This window comes from Chiloscyllium plagiosum, unplaced genomic scaffold, assembly GCF_037043375.1.
Source record: "Chiloscyllium plagiosum isolate Xiang-an unplaced genomic scaffold, Cpla_swu_hap1 HiC_scaffold_23, whole genome shotgun sequence".
NCBI classification, from domain to species: domain Eukaryota; kingdom Metazoa; phylum Chordata; class Chondrichthyes; order Orectolobiformes; family Hemiscylliidae; genus Chiloscyllium; species Chiloscyllium plagiosum.
In genome coordinates this window covers 6,079,312-6,098,591 of record NW_028270161.1, presented here as the reverse complement: position 1 = coordinate 6,098,591, position 19,280 = coordinate 6,079,312, and the positions used below count along the sequence as shown (strand labels likewise).

At 42.1% G+C, this 19,280-nt stretch overlaps 1 protein-coding gene across 1 annotated transcript in view; it reads left to right on the top strand.

The window, feature by feature from the left end:
- Window positions 1–19,280, top strand: part of camk1da (calcium/calmodulin-dependent protein kinase 1Da) — a 475,456-nt gene that overhangs the window by 243,432 nt on the left and 212,744 nt on the right. The window contains exon 3 of the mRNA XM_043714161.2: window positions 7,556–7,630. Coding sequence (XP_043570096.1) covers window positions 7,556–7,630 — 75 coding nt within the window. The remainder of the gene's footprint in view (window positions 1–7,555; window positions 7,631–19,280) is intronic.

Sequence of the window (19,280 nt, the reverse complement as noted above, 5' to 3'; positions counted from 1 at the left end):
CATCAACCACTTTACCCTCATCCACCTATTTGGTCACCTTCTCAAAGAATTCAGTAAGGATTTTGAGGCATAACCTACCCTTCACAAAACTATCCCTAATCACTGTTTGAGTTTTCTCCTACCTTGCCCAAGTTGGCCAGCTCTCATCATTGTAATGGAACGCTGTTTCAACTGGGAGAGTCATCTCCTCTCTTCCTAACCACCTCTTGGACAGTTCAAAAAATATATCAATTTCTTTTTACTATGCAGTGCAGTGAAAGGTCAAAGAGTCCTTTCTGTAAGAGTGACTGAATCCAGTACGTGTCAGAGAGCAAGTGACTCCAAACCACCTGCAGTATGAATGGAGTTCTGTATAGACTGTGGTTTTTTACAACAAGGAAGACACATTGGAAAGCATTAACTTGCTTTTGGTTTACAATAGTCAAGGGTTGTAGTTAGAGCAGGCAGTGATGTTCCCCTCCCAAGTAGCCTCTGTAATTTCCTACGCAGGAACCTTAACCATGAACAGCAGCTGGCATAGCTAAGCGAGCTGGCATGTCCTTACAGTATATATTGATGCCAAGCTCTCTGCCCAGGGAGAAGGTCCTTTCTAAGTCTACCCAGTCAAACCTTCTCTACATTTAGAAAGAGCTCCATCATGTCACGCCTCAGCCTTTGGTTTCAGGAGAAACTGTATTCAATCATCCCTGTATAATCTCAGCTTGTCCAGAAACATACAACTTTTTCATGTAAACTTCTATTAGAATTAGAATTAGATTTATTGTGATGTACAGAAGTACAGCAGTACAGTGAAAAGTTTACAATGTCACCCCTCATAGCACCATCTTAGGTACAAAGTACCTTGGTAAAAATACTCAATACAAAGTAGAGAAATAAAGAAAACAAAGTTACATTACACTGCAGAAGAAATTTACAAGGTGTTGCCAGGACTCAAGAGTCTGAGATATAGGGAGAAGTTGGACAAGCTGGGATTTTTATCTTTGAGCATGGGAGACTGAGGTGGGATCTTATAGACGTGTATAAGATCATGAGGGACATAGATAAGGTGAATGCACTCAGTCCTTTTCCCAGGGTTGGAGAATCAAGGGCTAGAGGGCATCAATTTAAGGTTAGCAGGGAAAGAATAAAAGGGAACCTGAGGGGCAACATTTTTACACAGAGGGTGGTACGCATGTGGAATGGGCTGCCAGTGGAAGTGGTTGAGGTGGGTATATTAACAACATTTAATAGACATTTGGACAAACACATGGATAGGAAAGGATTAGAAGGATATGGGCCTAGTGCAGGGAAATGGGGTTAGAGTGGATGGACATTTTGGTTGGTGTGGACCAGTTTGGGTCAAAGGGCCTGTCTCCGTGCTGTAGAACTCTATGACTCTATGGCAGTGATTGATAGTATAAGATAGTATTTGTATCTGAACATTAATTTCCAGATCTCAATATACTGCTCCTCGCATTTTACAATGTTTTTGTTACATTTACCTTTGTGCCGCGTTTTCTGTTTATAAAACACCAAATGACCAGACCCGAATCAACCTTTCATTTTGGAAAATGCAAGATCAATTTTGCCTGTTAATTACATTGAAGGGAAGGCACTCCTTTTAGGAGGCTCCTTCATTCAAGAGATTTTTCTGTGAAACTGTGGTACGTAGAGATTGTGAATAATACGTTACTTAGTAACATTGGTTGTCAGGACGTGGGGTGTTGCATAGTCTTTCTGACGACCGTTTCCTTTTTGATGACTGACTTGTCTCTCCCCGCTCCTTTCCATTTTATAAATTGCATTTGATTTCTTGAGCACAAACTCCCTGGGACATGCCAATGCCGCTGCGGGTAATTGCAATGCACAGTGAAACTCATTGTGCCCTTCCTCCAAAACAATTAAAATGTGTTAGATGCAGTTCTTACTGTTAGGTCGAAAGGGATCAAAGGGTATGGGTGAGAAGGCAGGAACAGAGGGCTGAATTGGATGAAGGGCCACGACCCTATTGAATGGGGGAGCAGGTTTGAAGGGCTGAATGGCCTACTCCTGCTCCTATTTTCTATTTTCCTCTGAATTCCAGATATTTTCTAATCAACCTTTATTTACACACCTCCGGGGGAGGTGAGAGTTGAGCAGCGTTGTCCTAAACCTGGACTTCCCTGGGTGGAGATGGGAAGCTGCTGAGAAATGTTTGTGAATGAATAAAGAATAAATTGCAACGCTGTTTTTGTTTTTCTGTTAGAGCGCTGCAGAGTCCCAGAAGCTTTGGCATGCCAAGTAACGGACTCACAAGTGTGTGTAACTATATCTGTGAGACCTCAGTGTGGTGTTTTCCCCGCAGCCTCATAATTCACTTGGTAAGCAAGTGCAATGTGTGGTGGAGTACTGGAGAACATGCATATACGTTGTGTTTGCCACCTCACCAAGGAAAGTATAGAATCAAGTAGCATTACTGCCTGTGGCAGCTGGAAATAGCCTGCCTGTTGGTAAGTTTCGCAGCACACTTTAGTTGTTCTGATTGCAGTTCCCTTTTTAATAATAGAGATTAAATGGAAACCTGGCTGGAAATTGCAGCCTCAATGTGTTGAGAATGTGTGAAGATTCCCCTTACACTGCAATACAGGAAGGAACACATTAGCCACAGCTGTCAGAAGATTGACCTTTATTCTGTAAGTCAGAGACAGGTGGAGACAAGGACCCGAGACCAGAGAATATTACAAGCTGTATCGGTGTTATTGGCAGTTACAGACTGACATAATCTATTTACATTGCAATTCAACAGTCAGTGAACTGCTGCCAATGACTCTTGGGCACATCATTTTCTTGGGATGAAAGTCTGTCAATAGACACTGAGGAGATGCTTTAGTTCTTGTGTTATTCGTTCCCTGGCTAGGCCAGTATTTATTACCCAGTCCTAATTGCCCAGAGGGCAGTTAAGAGCCACCTCATGCTGTGGGTCTGGAGTCACATGTAGGCCAGACCAGGTAAGGACGGCAGATTTCCTTCCCTAAAGAACATCAGTGAAGCAGATGAATTTTTCCCCGACAATTAATAATTGTCCCATGGTCATTATTACACTCTTAATTCCATATTTTTTGATTTAGATATCAAATTCCACCATCTATCACAGTGAGATTGGAACCCAGGTTCCCAGAACACTGCCTGGATCTCAAGACTAATAAATTTAGCCATTATTCCATTAAACCATCACCCCCCCCCCCCCCCCCCCCCCACCCCCGTCACCATAGCTGATGACATTTCTACTAATGAACGATAACCCCGCGCAGCTTCCATCAACAGAATGAAATTTGAATACTGATGTTTTTGAAGAGAAAGTGAGGACTGCAGATGCTGGAGATCAGAGCTGAAAATGTGTTGCTGGAAAAACTCCTGAAGAAGGGCTCATGCCCAAAACATCGATTCTCCTGCTCCTTGGATGCTTTTGGCATTGTTTGAGCTGTATGTTTGGCTATAATTTACAGCTGATTGCCATGTGTAATAACTCAGCATAGCCAACCGGAACAGAACATTATTTATTGTTGAACACCTACCTGCAGCCATTGCTCAAGATTAGCTGAGGCAATGGTGTTGGGGTATTATTGCTGGACCGATAATCCAGAGGTTCTGATAATGTCTTTGGGGACCTGGGAAATTCCAGAGACCTGGGTTTGAAGCGCACTGTGGTAGAATTTGAATTCATTTAAAGAATCTGGAATTAAGAGTCTAATGTTGATCCTGAATCTGTTGCTAATTGTCAGAATAACCTGCCTGGTTCATTAATGCTCTTTAGGGAAAGAAACTGTCATCTTTACCTGGTCTGGTCTACACGTGACTCCAGACGCCGAACAATGTAGCTAACTGTTTACAAGTAAGAGTGGAGAATAAGTGCTAGCTTAGCCAGAGACACCATCATCCCACGAATGACCAAAGAAATGGTGTATGTAGTCTAGTCCTCGCCTGGGACAGGCAGTTCTACAGATCCAAACCTTTTTGGTTTCTCTCCTTTTTTTTCTCTTTCTTTATCTAGAAGTTGTCTTACAGACAGCTGAACAGCCCTCCCACCACCCAATCACTGTGAGTTCGCTTTGTGTTCTTTAAACTGCTAACTACCACAGTGAACACCTGGATAGTCAATTCAAATATTCACGAGCAAAGCCCATTATGGGCAAGGCGAAACATCGTAATGTGAGGGGGAGGTAGGGAGTGAGGGAAGGGGCTAAATCAACATGGAGTTGGAGAAAGAAATAAAGTACTGCTCCACCCCCCCCCCCCTCCCCAGCCTGATGTCTGCCTCCCTCTAAAGACATCGAGGGTTTTGGTGGACACTGCACGCTCCCTCTTCAAGGACATGCACGCATGAACATAACCATGCAGTGGGTCTGCCTTATAAAGGGCACCGCTGGGCAGGTCATTGCCCTATACTGGGTACTCACACTCAATGAACTGCACACAGAGATGCATTCATTCTTCAACATGGTCCTTGTAATGGTTATGACTGCATGAGAGCAGCGCGGTTATGCTGCAGCTCTATAGACCACACTTGGAATATTGGGTTCATTCTGGTCGCCTCATTATAGGAAGGATGTGAAAGCTTTAGAGAGGGTGCAGAGGAGATTTACCAGGATGCTACCTGGATTGGAGGGCATGTCTTATGAAGAAAGATTGAGGGAGCTGAGGCTTTTCTCATTAGAGTGAAGAAGTATGAGAGGTGACTTGATAGAGGTGTACAAGATGATGAGGGGCATAGATAGAGTGAATAGTCAGAGACTTTTTCCCAGAGTGGAAATGTCAATCACAAGGGGGCATAATTTTAAGGTAATTGGAGATGTCAGATGTTCTTTACACAGAGAGTGGTGAATACATGGAATGCATTACAAGCAGTGATGGTAGACTCAGATACATTAGGGACATTTAAGCGACTCTTGGATAGGCACATGGATGATGGTACAATGACGGGTATGTAGGTTAGTTTGATCTTAGAGTAGGATAAAAGGTCGGCACAATATTGAGGGCCGAAGGGCCTGTACTGTGCTGCACTATTCTATGTTCTATCTTCTATCCATGAAGGCTTTCTTGATATATACCAGCATTAATAATTCTGTTGAAAAACGCTGTCATTAGGCATAGCTTGATTGATACATCATCAAAGGCCATAAATCAGATATATTTCTCATTCTCTGAGGTGGATTCTCTCAATTTTAAGGTCTTGTGGAAAAGATTGCAATCTTGTATCTTCTGAAACTGATTTGCGTGTAAAAAGTGGCTTGTAGAGTGTCACTCACTCAATGATAAAGCATTGCTAAGTGTACAAACAATCAGGACTTTAATATTGTTGGTGTCTGAAGCCCAACGTCGAATGTGCTGAAAGTGAAAAACCAGCCAAAGAAAAACTAAACAGCGATTTCAAAAAGATTAACAAACCTTCCAAATAAGTGGTCATTCATCCTTGGATGTGGAATGAAATGTAACAATAAGTTGTCCCATTGAGATTGTAACACACAAAGGTATTAACATACGATACAGCTCTGACCAACATTTCTTTATTTCTTTGGAGGGAAAATAGATTCCAAAGCCTGAAAAATGATGAGCAGTAAATGTCTGGAATGTACAAGATACATTTTCTAAGTAGGGGTGCTGGGTGGGTGGGAGGGTTGATGGGATGCTATCTCTCTACTCCAGCTCCCACCACCCAAGAGTTTATTTCTGTATCTTTTGATGATGATGAGTCATTAACACATGCCCTGTGGGAAACAGAGGGGAGCTGCTGATTGTTGGTTAATTCAAATTATCAAATTTGCAGCAAACCTCCCCCAGAGTTGTTTTATTCAATTCTTTGATAGCAGTTGTTGGATAATTCGAAGCATTTTATCAGCAAAATATCTTAATGTTACCAGGACAATCTCCCAGAAAGGAAAATCGACCTTCTAACCTTCCCCCTTTCTAACTGAAGGACTGCCCTGAACCTGTCTTCCCCATCCATCTGTAGGTTCACCACTCCCAGCATCTCCCCCTGTACCATCGGCAATTGGAACACCTTGCCCCAGTCCCTTCCTCACAGACTTACAGCTTTGCCTTTCCAACAAACTCTGATAAGAACATAGTAAGCAGGAGCAGGAATAGGCCATTTGGTCCATCGAGCCTTCTCCCTCATTCACTAAGATCCTGGCTAATCTTTTCACGAACTCAACTCTACTAATCTGCTCTAGATTAGAATGTTGCTGGAAAAGCACAGCAGGTCAGGCAGCATCCAAGGAGCATGAAAATCGACGTTTTGGACAAAAGTCCTTCATCCGGAATAAAGGCAGGGACCCTCCTGGGTGGAGAGATAAGGGGCTCCCTGCCTCATTCCTGATGAAGGACCTTTGCCCAAAACGTCAATTTTCCTGCTCCTCGGATGCTGCCTAACCCGCTGTGCTTTTCCAGCACCACTCTAATCTAGACTCCCATCTCCAGAATCTGCAGTCCTCACTTTTTCCACTAATCCGCCCGATCACCATAACCCGGATTTCCTTTACTGCTCAAGAATCTATCTTTGCCTTAAAAACACTCAACAAGGCTGCCTCAACACCTTCACTGGGCAGGGAATTCCACAGATTCACAACCCTTTGGGTGAAGAAGTTCCTCCTCAGCTCAGTCCTAAATCTACTCCCCCTTATTTTGAGGCTATACCCTAGAGGCTAGTTCTAGTTTCTCCCGCCAGTGGAAACACTATCCTTGCTTCTATCCTATCTATTGCCTTGATGATTTTATATGATTCTATAAGATCCCCCCTCATTCTTCTACATTCCAATGAGTACAGTCCCAGTCTATTCAATCCCTCCTCATAAAGCAACCTTCTCAATTCTTGAATCAACCAAATGATCTGGGCCTCCTTACAGTCATTGAGGTCGATGGCACCGGAAAAGACCCTTCAGCCCATCAAGTCTGTGCTGATCAAAAGCAACCACCTGACCATTCTAATCCCATTTTCCACCACATGGCCTCTTCGCAATGCTTGCTGCTTTCCCTCCCCATGTCGCTGTTACCTCACAGGAGCTTTAGATAAGCAGGGGGGACTGTCAACAATTTAGAGGAGGTGTATTCTCAAGTTTATTTTAGGGAGATGATTTCTGTAACCTTTCAGAAACTTTCATCCACAAAAGCAGACACATTGGTTGGCCCTCCCAATCTGCTGATAGACATACAGTGTCATAGAGTCATACAGCACAGAACCAGACCCCTCGGTCTAAAGCATCCATGCCAACCACATATCCTAAATTAATCTAGTCCCATTTGCCAGCACTTGGCCTGTAGGAACTCTAATGTCCCACTGTAGCACAGAATGGTCAGCAAGTATGATCTTCTTGCTTGGAAAGGAACTGTGATAAGCTTTTAAATGTTTTTTTTTAAACAAAAAAAATTCCTCAATGGGATTTCCTCAGCCTTAGAACAGCAATGTGTGGATGGTACAATTTTTCCGGAGTGTGTAACTGGATTAGGGCTGGTAGATCAGAGGCTGGCCATGGTCTCAAACTGAAGTGTTCGTTCTTGTAATCGGAGCTGAGCATTTATTCTGCTATCTTCTTGCTTCCAGAATAAAACACGAGAACATTGTGGCCCTGGAGGACATTTACGAGAGTCCAAATCACTTATACCTTGTGATGCAGCTGTGAGTATGAGACTGAGTCAAAATAATATTTTCCAGTGTTTGGAACATTACGCAGTTTGCAACTATGAAATCTTTTTTGACGAGCTAACACATACAATAATTGCCTGGGTGAACACAATTTTAGATCTGACAGTAGAGTAAACAATGAGTCTAATTATTGTAGTAGCAAATTTGTAGTAAAATTGGGCAACGGTTGATAAATCTATTGACATGCTTACAATAAAGTTTCAGAACTGAATAGAGCTGACTAAACCAATCAGCGGCTTCAGAAATGCCTAGAAACCATTGGGTGTCATTGCCAATTTTGGTTGGGTGCATTCCTGGTGGCTATGTCACCTGCCCCCATCCTACCTTTGGTCCTCCAAGGGTCTTCAATTGTGTGGAATTATCAGAGAAACTGGCTTCATTCCCTTCCTACAGCAGGAAAGGTTGGGACGAGATTTGATCAAGGGTTCAAAGTCACGAGGGCTCTAGTAATAGTAAATAGAGAGAAACTGACCCATTGGCAGAAGGATCACAAACTAGAAGACACAGGTTCAAAGTAATGGGCCAAAGAACAAAGGCAACATGAGGAGAATTCCATCCACTGCACTGAGAGTTTCTGTCTGAGAGTGTAGCAGGGGGCTGATTCAAGCAATGCATTCCAAAAGCAAATGGATAAGTACACAATGGGGAAAGGTGTGGGGGTTTTCGGGGGAAAGGGTAGAGGAGTGTGACTAGCTGAGTTACACTTGCAGAGAGCTGATATTGTCTCAGTGGGCTGATTGGCTTTCTCCTGTGTTGTAACTGCCTTCACAGTGAGCACCTTCTATCATCAATTGGAGAACAAACAGAACTTTACTAATAATAAGGCAAAGAACTGCAGATGTTGACAATCTGAAGCAAAAACAGCAATTGCTGGAGAAACTTGGCAGGTTTGGCAGCATCTGCGAAGAGAGAAAACCGGGTTAATGTTTCAAGTCCAGTGACTCTTCATTAGAATCTTATTTATGATTGGAGATAATTAAGCATCCATCAAACAGCCTGTTTGTCCCATAACTGGTATATTACAACTAATCAATGACAAAAATTGCGACTTATTTTGTAAGGTCCCTGCCATGTCTCTCTTGGGTTTTGTATAGCCGTGCGCTGGGAATTAATTCCTGGAGACTCTGCGATGATATCAGAGGATTAGCAAGTTTATTTTGGGCTGTAACAATGGTCACTTTACCAAACAGGAGTGACGTTTGGAGTGAATTGTCTACTCATGTCATTGTTTCTACATATTTCAGTTGTCTTTATTGTGAGAATAAGCCATAATTGCACTGTGATATTAATGTAAAAATGCCTGTTGTTTTCCTGTAAATCCCTTTTATCCTCTATATTTTGCAACCTCCAGTTTTCAAGAGACTGTTCCCAAGCTGGTATGAAGCTGAAACTCACATTGAAATGAATGCTCCAAAGTGCCACAAGCTAATCCCAGTTGGAGACTTTCTGGGAGAAAGGAGATCACAGTGGAAGTGCCTACTCAGGCAGGAGATGGTGATGTTAGCTTTTGAACAGCAGTGCAACCTAGTCTAGTAAGCTGGTTGGCTTCTATAGGTAATCTATGGTTCAGAGTAAGCTCAGCTTCAATTCCTATTTTGGCCTTGCCTCCTGTATAATGTGGAGTGGTACCCTGTAAAAAAACTATATTGTCAACTCTTCCCCCCAGTCTCTCGATATTATCTTCAAGATATTAAGAGGAAATGACAGAGTAGAGAAAGATAAACTATTTCCACTGGCTGGGGATTCTATAATGAAGGTCTGAGAATGAGGGCCAGATCATTGAGGAGAGATGTTAGGAAGCACTTCTACATACACAGGGTAGGAGAGGTTTGGAACTCTCCTCCACAAATGGCAGGGGATGCTGCACCAGTTGTTAATTTTTAAATCTGAGATAGATATATTTATTGTTGAGCAAAGGTATGAGGGGAAATGGGCCAAAGTCAGATAAATAGAGTTAGGCCACAGATCCCAATGAATAATGGAACAAACTCAAGGGGCTGAATAACCTAACCCTGCTCTTATGTTGCTATATTTTCTGATAGAAAGATGCCCACAGCCCCTCATGGACTATGCCCATTACCTACTGACACCTAGTGTACGATACTACCCAGCTGCTGGGAACACTGCTCCTGGCATACTGAATTCACCTAATGTCAAAGAATCAACTCATTTGAACATTTCTTTGGTACATTGGAAGAGGAAAAAACTTCTCTGCAAAGAGCACCATCCAGAATTGTCCTGGGATGCAATAGACATTGTTGCGAGGAACCAAGATGAAGTATTGTAGAAATGTTAAAAGAATAGTTTTCTTTTAATTTTCCTTGAACACTTTTTGATTATGAAAATCTTGGAGTTAGGGGAGATAGATGATTGGATTGAATTATTGGTGGTGGAAGGTCATATGATTCGATGACGTAGAGTTGGGAAAATGTTGATACCCTCAATGGTGTGGGAAGATGCCACTTGACATTTTAGCCCGGATTTTCTGATTATTAATTATTGTAGTGACATTTGGAAAGCACATAGATTGGGAAATGAATCTTGAAGGATACAGGGCATTCAGGAATGACAAGAAACAAGGGAAAAACTGGGGCATTGACTCTGCTAATTCATTATCGTACTAGTGCAATCGAAAGGAATGACGTACATTCAGGAAACCAAGACATGGAAACAATTAGAAGTGAGAAATGATACAAGTGGATCGAACAGTTATTTTTGCACCTGTCTTCATTATAGAGAGTACAATAACATCTCTGAAGCAGCAATAAATTGGGAAGTAGATAAATAAATAAATAAATGGAGGGACTGGGGAAAAACGCGATCACTGGAGAAGTGGTAGTGAATAAATTAATAGAGACAGGGCTGAGATAGTTGATGCATTGGTTTCAATGTTCCAAAACTCTTGGTTCAGGGATGTTTCCATTTGATTAGAAAAAAAGCAAATCTAATTCTTATTTAAAAATGGGGCAAGGTAGAAACCAGGCCCATTTAGTTAACATCTGTCAGAGGGAAACTGATAGAAAATATTATTTCAGAAGTTATAGCAGGGCAGTTGGATAAGGCTAAGGTAATCAGGCAGATTCAGCTTAGTTATTGAAAGGGAAATTTTGTTTAACCCATCTATTAGAGTTCTTTGAGGATGTAAAATCTACCGGGGTTAAAGAATAACCAGTGAATGTACTGTTCTTACTTTTCCAAAAGACATTTCATAGGGTGTCACATCAAAAGTTACAGCAGAAAGGAAAAGGGTGTAATAGATAACATATTGGCATGGATAGAAGATTGGCCGGCCAACAGGAAACAGAGAGTACAGATGAATGGGTCTTTTTCTGGTTGGCAAGATATAACAAGTAGTATACCACGGCAATTTACAATTTATGTGAATGAGTTTGATGAAGAATGGAAGGTATGTTTGTCCTTGACACAAAGACATTGTGAAGACGACATAAGGAGCCTAAAAAAAATAGAAAGGTTAAGTGAGCGGGCAAAGACTTGGTAAGTTGAGCGTCATGTAAGAAAATTGCCCATTTTGGCAGGAAGAATAAAAAAGGATTTGATTATTTAAAGATCACGAGGTTGCAGATCTCAGAGATGCAGAGGGACAGTAGATGTCCTAGAGCATGAATCACAAAATGTTAGTATATAGGGACAGCAAATGATCAAAAAGCTAATGAAATATCATCATTCACTGTGAAGGGAACTGCATACAGAAGTTGGGAGGTAGTGCTTCAGTTATACAGGGCACTGGTGAAACCCCATCTAGAGTATTGTACACTGTGTTGATCACCTTATTTAAGGAAGGATGTGGATGCATTGGAGGCAGTACAGAGAAGGTTTACTAAGTTACTCATGTCAGGAATGAGAGGGTCTTCTTACAAGGAAAGATTGGTCAGGCTAGAGCTGTATCCATTGAAGTTTCGAAGTGGTAAGAGGTCATTTGATTGAAACATGAAAGATCTTGCGGGGGTCTTTGCAACTCTAATTACTTTGGAACCTTCTTCCTCAAAAGATGGTGGGAGCAGAGTCCTTGAATATTTCTAAGGCTGAGATGGATAAATTCTTTGAGGAGAAAGTGAGGTCTGCAGATGCTGGAGATCAGAGCTGAAAATGTGTTGCTGGAAAAGCGCAGCAGGTCAGGCAGTATCCAGGGAACAGGGGAATCCAGGAACCTGAAGAAGGGCTTATGCCCGAAACGTCGATTCTCCTGTTCCCTGGATGCTGCCTGACCTGCTGCGCTTTTCCAGCAACACATTTTCAGCATGGATAAATTCTTACTGAGTAAGGGAAGGTCACCGGTTATCCAGGGGTAGGCAGGAATGTGGAGATTCACAACGACCTTATTAAATGGTGGAACAGACTGTAAGAGGTGACTTGATTGAAACATGTAAGATCATGAAACATATAACATATGAGATCAGGCTGGATGCTGGATGCTTGCTCTTATGGAAGGACATAGAACTATGGGTCACTGCTTAAAAAACAGGGCCACCCATTTAAAACAGAGATAGGGTGTTAAATATGAAGCAATCATTTAAACCCTTCTTTCCCAATGTGTTTTTATTATGTATGTCATTGTACAATTACACTACCATATGGTATGGAGAATTGAGCAAAGGACCCGCCCCTCAGCTGATCAGAAGCACTAATCCCCTTTAGGAGTATACTGGTTCAGACTCAGTCTATCCATGTGCAGTATTCAAAGGGATTTTCCTAAATTCAATTACTGGTTGAGTTCTTTTGGTGATTTTCACAGCTGATTTAAGTTATCAAGTGAAATGTAGTGAGAAGACATTCTCAAAGGTCAACAGCGATATTGAGCTAATTACAGTGAATGATACTCATTTAACCTAACATGAATTGGGTCAACTCAAGGAGTACTCCTAATGCTCCAACTCAGTCCTGACACATCAGTAAGCTTTTCTGGCTGTTTCAGCTGCAGTATTTTGATCAGATGAATTTGGTGGTAGCTAGTGGAAATGGTACTGAATGGGTAATCCAGAGACCTGGACTCAGGATCTAGAGAAATGGGCTCAAGTGCCATCATTTGAATTCAGATAATAACTCTATAAAGCAGCGATGAAGACTGTGAAAATACCATTGATTCTTGTGAAGACCAATCTGGTTCACAAATTCCTTCAGGGAAGGAAATCTGCCGTCTTTATCGGGCCTGGTCTACGTGTGACTCCAGACCCACAGCAGTATTGTTGGCTCAGAAATGGCTGAGCAAGCCACTCAGTGCAAATCAGTGAGGGGCGGGCAACAAGTGCTGGCCTTGTCATCGACACCCCCATCTCATGAAAGAAGGAAAACAAAATGAATTGAGATTTTTTTGGTATCTTCTTGATGGTTTTGATGCCTTGAGAAGCTCATATTCAGGTGGGTTGGTTTGAGTGGAGGGAGAATATTTCTGGTTGTGATGTGTAAGTTGATGGTAAGCACCATGAAAAAATAGAATTAATTGATGGAGGAGTGGTTTGGAAATACCACCCAAGCACACTTTTCTGAACTTCTGAAAGTTTTGTCAGCAACCTGCTGAACCAGACTAATTGTAAAAGTGGGAAACTATAATGGACCTTCTAAAGCTTCAGGCATGACATTGACCACAGGCTTAGAACTGCATGTGAACACAACGCAACACCCCAGTGATAAAGTCATCAGTTCTACTCTCTGGCTGTTGCTTGCATTGTGAGAATGTTAGCTGTTTCCAAACAGATTGCTTTAACAGAGCACAAGGACTGCAGCAGCTCACCACCACCTTCTCAAGGCCAAGCAGCAATGGGCAGTAAATCCTTGTCCAGCCAGCAATGCCGCCATCCCACAAGTCAATTTGTATGAGCATTGAGGCCATGATCCATGTGGTAGAGTCAAAGAGTCATTGAGTCATACAACACAGAAACAGACCCTTCAGTCCGACTCATCCACGCTGACAAGATATCTAGTCTGACCTAGTCCCATTTGCCAACATTTGGCCCCTATCCCTCTAAACGCTTCCTATTCGTATACCCATCCAGATGTCTATTAAATGTTGTAATTATACCCACTGTTATCACTTCTTCTGGCAGCTTGTACCAAATACGCACCACGCTCTGCATGAAAATATTACCCCTCAGGTCCTTTTTAAATCTTTCCCCGCTCACCTTAAACCTATGCCCTCTTGTTTTGGACTCCGCCCACCTCAGCAAAAAGACTTTGGCTCATCACCCTATCCATGCCCCTCATGAATTTGTAAACCTCTATAAGGTCACCCCTCAGCCTCCGACGCGCCAAGGAAAATAACCCCAGCCTATTCAGCCTTTCCATGTGGCTCAAATCCTCTTGTCCCAGCAGCATCCTTGTAAATCTTTTCTGCTCTTTCTCCGATTGAACACCACCTTTCCTATAGAATGGTGACCAGAATTGTATGCAGTATTCTATAAGTGACCTAACCAATGTCCTGTACAGCCTCAACATGATGTCCCAACTCCTATACTCAATACAGTGACCAATGAAAGTGAGCATGCTAAACACCTTCATCACCACCCTGTCTACCTGTGTTTCCAGGAACTATGCACTTGCTCCCCGGGTCTCTTTGTTTGACAACAGTCCCCAGGGCCCTACCATTGGGCCAACCTTAAAATGACTCATTTATCCTGACTTGTAATTTCCTATTAGCTAATCCTTTAGCCAGTCTCATAGATCATCTCCAGCACCATCTTCTGTGATAACCTTTCTGCGATAACTGTATGCCATTTGGAAATCCAAATACACCAGATCTACTGCTTCCCTTTATTTCCATCTGCAAAGAACTCTAATAAAATCATTAAATGTGATCTTCTTTCAGAATACCATAACGACTCTGATAATTGTGTTATGATTTTCTAAGTGTCCTGCTATTAACTCCTTAGAAATAGATTCTAGCATTTTCCTAATAACAAATGATAGGCCAACTGAGCCACAGTTTCCCATATTCTGTCTCCCTCCTCCTCCTTTCTGGAATAAAGTTTGCAGAATCTGGGAAATTTTGGAAGATTACAAGTAATTCATCCACTATCTCAGCAGCCACTTCCTTTAAGATTCTAGGATGCGGGTGATTGGGTATAGGTAACTTGTCAGCCTTTAATCCCATTAGGCTTCCTTGTTGTAGAATCACAGAATCCCTATAGTGTGGAATCAGACCATTCAACTCATTGAGTCCATATCGACCCTCCAAAGAGCATCCCACCCAGACCCACCACCCCACACTATCCCTGCATTTCCCATGGCTAACCCATTTAGCCTGCACATCCCTGGATGGTATGGGCAATTTAGTATGGACAATCGCCTAACCCGTACACCTTTGGACTAAGGGAGGAAACCGGAGCACCCAGAGGAAACCCACAGAGACATGGGGAAAATGTGCAAAATCCACAAAGACAGTCCCTCGAGGATGGAATTGAACCTGGGTCCCTGGCGCTGTGAGGCAGCAGTGCTAACCACTGAGCTGCCATGCTACCTCATTATATTAGTCCCTTTTATGAACATAAATATGGCAATGATTTAATTAAAATCAAATGGTTTAAATAGACTGACTTATTGATGATGTAATCTTCTCAAACAGCTCACCACCACCTTCTCAAGGGCAGCAGTGCCACAACCCACAACTGAATATATCTATTGCTTTTGTTCTCCTTTTTATAAGTTGTAGAAGCTCTTATGGTCTATTTTTATATTTCTTGCTAGCTTTTTCTCACACTCCAATTTTTTTTTCAGTCATCCATTGCTGATTTCTAAAATGTTCCCAAACTTCTGGCCTGTCGCTACTCTTTGGATCCTTGGAGCTTCAATCTGATACTATCCTTAACTTTCTTCGTTAGCCTCAGCTAATGCTTTTTTCTTTAGTTTTTCTTTCTCAGTGGAATATATTTTTGTTGAGAGTTATGAAATCTACCTTTTACTGTCAGCACTGCTTCTACCCCATCTTGTCTTTTTGCCTTTTATCCTATTTTTACAGTCCACATCACCCAACTCCATCTTTATTTCCTTTTAATTACCTTTATCTAAGTTTAAAAGAGGAATTTTAAACCCACATTTCTCACTCTGAAACTGAATGTGAGATCCTATTTAAGTTTAATCGTGTTTCCTTCGAGGACACTCTATTAATCCTGTCTCATTACAAAACTGTCCTGAATAAATATCTCCAGGCTCCCTTTGCCAAATAGACTTATCCAACTGATGTGAAAATAAAACTTTCCACAATAATTTCAGGACAGGTTGCTCTGTTGTAACACGCATTTTGTTAATACAAATTCACTGTAACACGATTGACAAATTGGGCCATTGATAATACAGCACAAACTTTTAAAACATGTGTTGGCTGTAACGTGATTAAATTGCCAACACTTAATGTGCTGTTTCTAAAGTGTGATTTTTCTGTATTGTAGGATTGCACAGGGACATAAGCATCGACTGTACCTTTGTAATTAGACTCCATTATTTCTTAATTCATACAATGTCCTACATTGTAGTTACTTTTAGGAGACTTATAATCCAATGCCATAAATGACTTCTTTCCTTTTGCAGTTTCTTGTCTCAATTGTGGTCATCTCACAACCATGCCTCTCATGGTAATCATATTTATTTCTATATATACTGCACTCTGGTTAGTATTAGTGCCATCAGTATCCCACAAATTGCTTTCCTCTTTCCCTTTAACTTTATAATTCTCCCTTCTCATGAACCTAGCCCTCTCTACAGCCCTCGTTATGGGCACAGCTATCTTTAAAACCCAAGTTATACAACGGGCCGCGACATTCATTCCAGTGTGTTCCAGGTGTACACCATCCCAATGGTGCAGCTTTAAATTTCCCCAGAACCCATGCCTGTGCCCCATGATTTCAAAACCATGATTCCAATCGTTGAGCCACATATTCACCTCTCTGATCTTATTTACCCTATGCCAATTTGCTCAGGTCATAATCCAGAGACTATTATCTTTGTGGTTTTGCTTGGTAATTTAGTTCTGGCTGTTTCTGCTCCCTGAACAGGGCCTCTTTCCTAGTCCTACCTGTATTGTTAGTGCCTGCCCAGTTCACTCAGCACACCTGAGGGGATGTCTGTGGCCCTGGCACTGGGCAGGCTTCACTCTTTTTGACCCAGGCTTTAAATTACAGAGAGCACTGTCTATGACATTAACTACAGTGTCTCCTGAACCAACGACAGGTCATTCTATTGTAGCACACATTTCATCGACATGAATTCACCATAACACAATTCTGCAGCGCAAACTTTTAAAACGTGTTTTGGCTATGACGCGATTACAGCACCAACGTTTTAAGTGCTGTTTCTGAAGTACTGACTGTACGTTCCTTTTTGCTCCCAGCACTTTATGGATTATCAGGTGGGTCAGACTGAGTGCTCAGGAATGAGCAGTCCCTGATTTTACTTCCATCAGTTTGAATGGTGAGAAGATCAGGTATGGTCCCTCACAAATGTGTTCCCTTACAGGCTGTCTACATAGATTCCTCACTATTCTCCACACAGAGTCGATCATTTATGGTACAGATACATGAAATTGCCTTATAATTACTGCCTCATTTAACAGAACGTTTCTCCCCAAATTCACTCCTGCCTTTAATGATCTGTTAGTGTGTGATCTCTTTCTAAAACGAATGGCTGTGGTTTTGTGGGGGCAACAGGCAAGAGGTCAACAGCAGAAAAATGAAGGAACTGCATCAGGATTCACCTCCGCCCCCCACCTACACAGAGTGCTGGAAATCACAGAGTTACCAGCATCATCCCTCCTACAGCCGAACCCCAGGCCAAGGTGGTTAGGCAACTTAATGATGACTTCTCCTGGAGTAGTGTTTAATCGCTGGTGCATTTCAATGATCAGCCTGAGTACCTAATCAAATAAATAAGATTAGTGACATGTGAAACAATTAAATTTAATAGCATAGTATTTAAAATCAGTGTTTTCTGTGATGCATTAGGAATACAGAATCAACTACCATTGTGAAGATTTTAAAACAGAATATTTTCTTTAAAGAAAGTTGCTGCTTGATTTGGTTTTCTCAAGTTTGTTTTAAAAATGTGGGCGTGTTCGACAGAAAGTCAGGTGGATTGGTTTAATGATGCTCTACACTTTCTTCATAGAATGCCTACAGCGTGGAAGCCCAATGAGTCCAATCCCTGTAACCCTGGCTAACCCAACTAGCCTACATACCCCTGGACACTATGGGCAATTTTGCACCCTCATCCACCCTAACCTCCACATCTTTGTGACTGTGGGAGGAAATCCACGCAGATACGGGAGAATGTACAGACTCCACACAGACAGTTGCCCGAGGATGGAATCAAACATGAGTCCTTGACGCTGTGGGGCAGCACTGCCAACCATGGAGACACCCTGCCACCCTGCCATCCATATAATTCTTACATGGGAAGCGACAGGCTACAGGGCGAAATTGGCACATTTGTACCGTTCCTCGCTCCCTGTCTTGTCCGTCCTCTCAGAAACCCTGTGATTGGAGAGAGCGGGGTGAAATTTCATTGGATTGTGTGCAGCATGGGTGGGAGTTTGTCGGGGGACAGAGGTGCTCTGTTTGGCAACTTCCCAAACCTGATAACAGTAGCTGTTTGCTATTCTGTATCCATCACAGGGCCATTTTGAACGCTGCAAGGTGGGTAGACATTTAAATGATCTATTAAGGTCACTTTGGTGAAGTGACTGGAATTTTCTTGCTGTTATGCACGTTGTATGTGTGCTTTACCTTCAAGGGAGTTTATCTTTAAGGAAACCATGGGCTGTCTGCATACACGTTCTTTTATTTACTCATTAACAGGACGAGGGCATTGCTGGCTAGGCCAGCATTTATTGCCCAGAGAGCAGTCAACCTCTTTGCTGTCAGTCTGGAGTCACATGTCGACCTTAACAGACACTATTGAACCAGATGGGTTTTTACAAAACTCAACAATGGTTTTATGGTCGTTGTCATACTCTTAACTCCAGATCTTTATTCAATTCAAATTCCAGCATCTTCAAACCAGGTCCCCAAGAGCATTACCTGAGTCTCCAAATTAAGAGTCCAGCGATAATACCACTCGGCTATCACTATTGTGACTCTGCCCTGCCTGTTAGTCTGAGCTGCACAAATAGAAGTCAGTGGCTTTGCTGAAATAAAAGCAGAAAGCTTGAGAAACTCAACAGGTCTGGCATCATCTGCGAAGAGAGAAACAGTGAACATTTTATGTCCAATGTGATTCTTCTTTGGAAGTGAAGTGAACTGACAAAATGGTGTTTTTTGTGCTGTCGCTGTACTGTCTGCTTCGTAACTTAAAATGTGCTTTACTGTTCCAATAAACTAACTCACAGAGTTAATCAATCTCTGATAAATGATGGACTATTAGACCTGATCAACAACACAACAATGCAAGCCTGTCCCTTCTAATTACCTGTGGAACTCAAACCATCATCTCCAGCTTCGAGACAGGAATATCTCACCACCCCATTCAGTCAATACCTTGCTCCCTGTGTTCACTCCTGAAGCTTTACACTTTGCCATTTCTTTTCTAGATTTCTAAGTGAAGCTGTTTTCTTTATTGGTGCTACAGTATTATGAATTGGAGATGCCGGTGTTGGACTGGGGTGTACAAAGTTAAAAATCAT